The sequence below is a fragment of the Pteropus vampyrus genome, unplaced genomic scaffold (genome assembly GCF_000151845.1).
Source record: "Pteropus vampyrus isolate Shadow unplaced genomic scaffold, Pvam_2.0 Scaffold68, whole genome shotgun sequence".
Lineage (NCBI taxonomy): Eukaryota > Metazoa > Chordata > Mammalia > Chiroptera > Pteropodidae > Pteropus > Pteropus vampyrus.
Genome location: NW_011888849.1, coordinates 5,785,238 through 5,789,595, shown reverse-complemented (window position 1 = coordinate 5,789,595; position 4,358 = coordinate 5,785,238). Strand labels below are relative to the sequence as shown.

The 4,358-nt window shown below is 33.6% G+C and overlaps 1 protein-coding gene across 1 annotated transcript in view; it reads right to left on the bottom strand.

The window, feature by feature from the left end:
* Positions 1-4,358, bottom strand: part of ASAH2 (N-acylsphingosine amidohydrolase 2) — a 69,627-nt gene that overhangs the window by 36,723 nt on the left and 28,546 nt on the right. Inside the window, exons 7-8 of the mRNA XM_011361644.2 lie at positions 2,969-3,089; positions 1,315-1,440 (exon numbers count right to left, since the gene is read on the bottom strand). Of these exons, the coding sequence (XP_011359946.1) occupies positions 1,315-1,440; positions 2,969-3,089 (247 nt within the window). The remainder of the gene's footprint in view (positions 1-1,314; positions 1,441-2,968; positions 3,090-4,358) is intronic.

Below are 4,358 nucleotides of genomic sequence, written 5' to 3'. Positions count from 1 at the left end.
AGGGGTATGATTTTCTTGTAATTTTTTTCTGATTATAACATATACTCATTATATAAAAATGTACAAATAGAATAAAAGTAATAAATAAATAGAATAAAAACAACTTAGTACCAAAAAGAGAAAACTATTGTCAAAATTCAGTGTGTCTCACTTTGTCTTTTTACTATGACACATTTTCAAAACTGTAACCATAATAGTAAATCCTATTTCTTTAGTCAACATTGTGTATTGTGAGCTTTTCCCCACATTAAGTATTTCAGCATAAGACATTAAGTTGATGCATAAATTCTACTGCAAATAAAAATAATTTTTTGACCATTTCATCTATGAATTTTGGAATTTAACAAGTAATCATCAGATCTAATGTGGATTAATAATGTGTGAAAATTTTGCAGATAAAAGGTAACAAAGGAAGACTTTCTATATAAAAATAGTAATATATAATAAGAAAGTATAATTGTTAAAATTACATTGCTCATGGGGTGAGGTTGACTGGAATAGAATAAATAGCCTAGAAATTATGTTTAATAAATAATATCACAGGTGAAATGTTCTATAAACACAAAGAATAAGAACCAAGAAACGAGCACCTGCTGCTCATGTCGAAACTGAAAAATCTAAATGAGCAGTTAAATAAATGATGGTACAGACTTATTTTTCTTTAAAACTTAGCACAGAGGATTATATATAGTCATAAAAAGGGTTTTCAGACAAATCGAGTAGAAGACTCAAATCCTGGACCAATAAAATTAAGTAAATAAGATAAAATTTTGTTCATGAATGCATAGACAAGAACATAGGAAAGAGGTATAAGAGTGGTAACTTCCAGAAATGGGAAAGGGGAAAGTGAAGAGAGGTAAGTAAGGACTTATACTTTTTACAATCGTCTAAGCTTCCATGTTGACTTTTACAGCAAGATTTTGTAACTTTAAAAGAAATGAAAAAAATATTAATTTTATATTGTTCTTTAAAAAAATGTGAGAAATGTCTCAGGAGAACAGTTTTGGTACTAACTTGTGACTTCAGAAATGCCAAGGCAAAATGTTGCAGATTGTCCAAATTTCAGAAGGATAGTTAATCTCTGACATTTACTACATTGTCTCGCCATACAAAAAACTTCATAATCAGATATAATTTGGAAAATATCGTTTTATCCAGTTGAATTTTAGTGGGTGGTTTTGAGAAGAGCGAATGCTAAAGGTGAGTAGGCCAGTGTATACTTGAGGAAAACATATTTGTAAATTAGTGATAAATATTTAAACAAAAAAGGTACATGAGATACAAACACAAAGATTTCACATCACAATTACCTACCCCACCAATGGGACAAGTGCTATTGGCATTATCGCAAGACTCCCCGGTGTTGATGCAACGTGGGCCGAGAATATTGGGAGACACATCACCTAAGTTCGATGAAGCAAAAGCTGCTACAAATGGTCCCTGCCAAAAAAAGAAAGACAAAAAACAAAACAAAACAAAAAAAACAACACCCAATTGCCTTTTTAATCTTTCTTATTTCCCATGACTTCCATTAAAAGTACAAACATTGAATCTACTCTAGTGAACTATTCAAAATCATTTGCATACAGTAGAAAGAAGGATGTACAATATTTTGAGGAAATTTTTTATTTCTGAAAAGGCTCACTTTGCAGTCAGTATCCATATTATTACTCATGATATTCCAATTATCAATAAAGCTGTTCTGGTTCAAACAGGAGTTTCAAATATGTGCCTCAACCAGAAACATTTTGACAAGAAACACAGTGTGTAACAACAAATGACAAAATGCTGAAACATCAGTCTTGTCTCTGATGTAGCACCTAGAGCTTTAAAAATAAATACCCTGTTGGCTTATAAAGAAAGAAGCCAATCCAAATTTTCCTCTTGCAAAACTGAACCTAAATATAGCATCCACCATCCAGACCTGCCCTTCAGTGCATCATTTCTCTACCTCTTCAACCTGAAATAACAACACATAACCCTTTAGAGTGGTGCAAGGCATTAACCTCAACCTGCTGGTCTACCATTCCACCTCAAGTTTCTTAAATTTTCTTAGGGAAAGAGATAAGTAAGGATTGAAAGTCATATGTCTTTTTTTGATGCTAAAAAAGATCATTTATCTCAAAGTGCTCAGTATCCAGCTAGTAATTGTAAATGGGAACCTCCTTTCTTTTCCCTAAAACAGATAAAATGAAAAAATAAGAGTTTGTCAGCAAAGGAACTAAAAGATCAGACTAAATGTTCATGGGGATAATAATGTATTTACAACAGGGCCTGGAGCTCTCATCCCATGATATATTCTGCATTTGAGGCTTGGATGCTGGTGTCAAAATAAGTAGGGTCTCCACTCCCACTTACCTATCTGTAGTCTTTATCTTACACAGATCTGATGAACTTCTTGGTATGCATGGGCTGGTTCCTATGCCTGCCACTCACTGTGTTTCAAAGTTACAAAAACCAGTCTGATGGATTTGGGTTATCTCTGAATTAGGCCTTATTATAGGGAAGTAGAACAAAGTCCTTGAAAGAAAATTCACCATTACTAGGGAAGTCTGAAAAGGATTCATCACCTGTCCTCATTCAGGTTCTTATACCATTTAAGAATGTGCTTAATACTCTTATAACTCTGAAAGCAAAAGTAAACTCCAACACAATTTATCATATTTCCAAGTTGATAAAAAAAAACTATTATTATATATTATAAAAAGCTTGAACTTGCCCTCCTTTATCCAACTAATTGTAACTTTAAGAAGCCATCAATGTAAGTCGTATTTAACACAGAGTTTATTAGTCATTTTTAATTTATCTTTCTCTACTAGGGAGGGTTGGAGAATTCTTTTAATCCAAGTATATCAGTATGTGACATCAATGATGACATTTTAAAAATCTGAATCAGCTATTCTGAACATTGCACGAATGATAATGCTCAATGAATTAAGATGAAGATTTCAATGACATAAACTCTCACCTGTCCAGGCAGATATCCTTTGTTTTTCTCTTTCTCAAAAAGGTAAGATGCATAGCCCATATTATCACTATTTACAAGATGATTGCTGTTGTTCATGCTGACGGGGTGGATGGCAAACCAGCTGTAACAGCGCAAGAAGCCCTAAGTTAATAAAGAGGGCCAGATAAACAGGGCCAAAAACGATGACTGGGTGCTTAAATTTTCTCTATTAGAGGGAAAAAAATATTTAATGATAAGCACTCCACATTTAGTTTCTTTCATTTTTTATGAGCTTAAATTACCAATAACATAGTCAAAAAGTCTGATCGTGTACTTAAATTAAAAATACAAAACTCAATTTTTATAAATATTTCATCATCATCAACTTCATCATAAGCTTTTAACAAGAACCAAGACTGGTCAGTTACCAGATAATATACCTAAAGAATTGCATAGACATAGACTTTGTCCTTCAAGACAGGCACAGATATAATAATTATCCAAATTAATCTCATCCAATTCAATAGACATTTACTGAGAGTCTGCTGTATTCCAAGTACTATGTAAACTGTAATTTACTCCCAGAATCTTACAGAAGACAAAGATGTGAACAAATGGCTTTAATATAGTCAGACAAAGATTATAAAGAAATAGGCATATGTTTGGGGACCACAGATGACTAGCAATTATTCTTTAGGCATTCCAGGGAGAGGAAACAGTATAGTGACTGCACAGAGGTGTGAAAGAGGATACTATGCATAATTCAATATATCCTTATTCATAGTAATAACTTGTTTAAATGCAGAGCTATACAGTTTACAAATTAATGTCACATCTGTTACTTTATTTGAACTTCACAGCATCCCTGAGAGAAAGGCTATTCCTTCCACTCTGCCAAGGTGTCTCAGAGAAGCAAATTGGTGATCCATTTGTCATAGAGGACCAAAATTCAAGTTTGGGTCTTGTGACACCTTGTCCAGTGGCCTTTGTAGGATCAAACCTCCACACAGGTGAAAAAGATGTTTACAGAATGTAAGTCTGTAAAGCAGATTAACTAGATGTTCAAAAAAAGAGAGATGTCAATTCATAAAGTTTTAGGCTAATCTAAGATTTTTAAAAATCTTTTGTTGATATAATTCTTCCCTGAAAACTTTTGAAACATTTTAATTTACAGTCCTACCTAAGTAATACAGTGCCCGAAACTGAACATTTACCTAATGACTGGAGATGTTTTTGGACTTCAATTTCATCACTCAGGATTCAGTTCTCATTGCCCAACAGATGTACATGTAGGTCAGAGGTGGCCAGCACAATGCCCACAGGGGCTGGGTAGGCAACATAAATAAGCTAAGCTGGCTGGTGTGGACTGTGTGAACTGATGTGGACTGTGAAGACCTAGAGGCACTTGCAT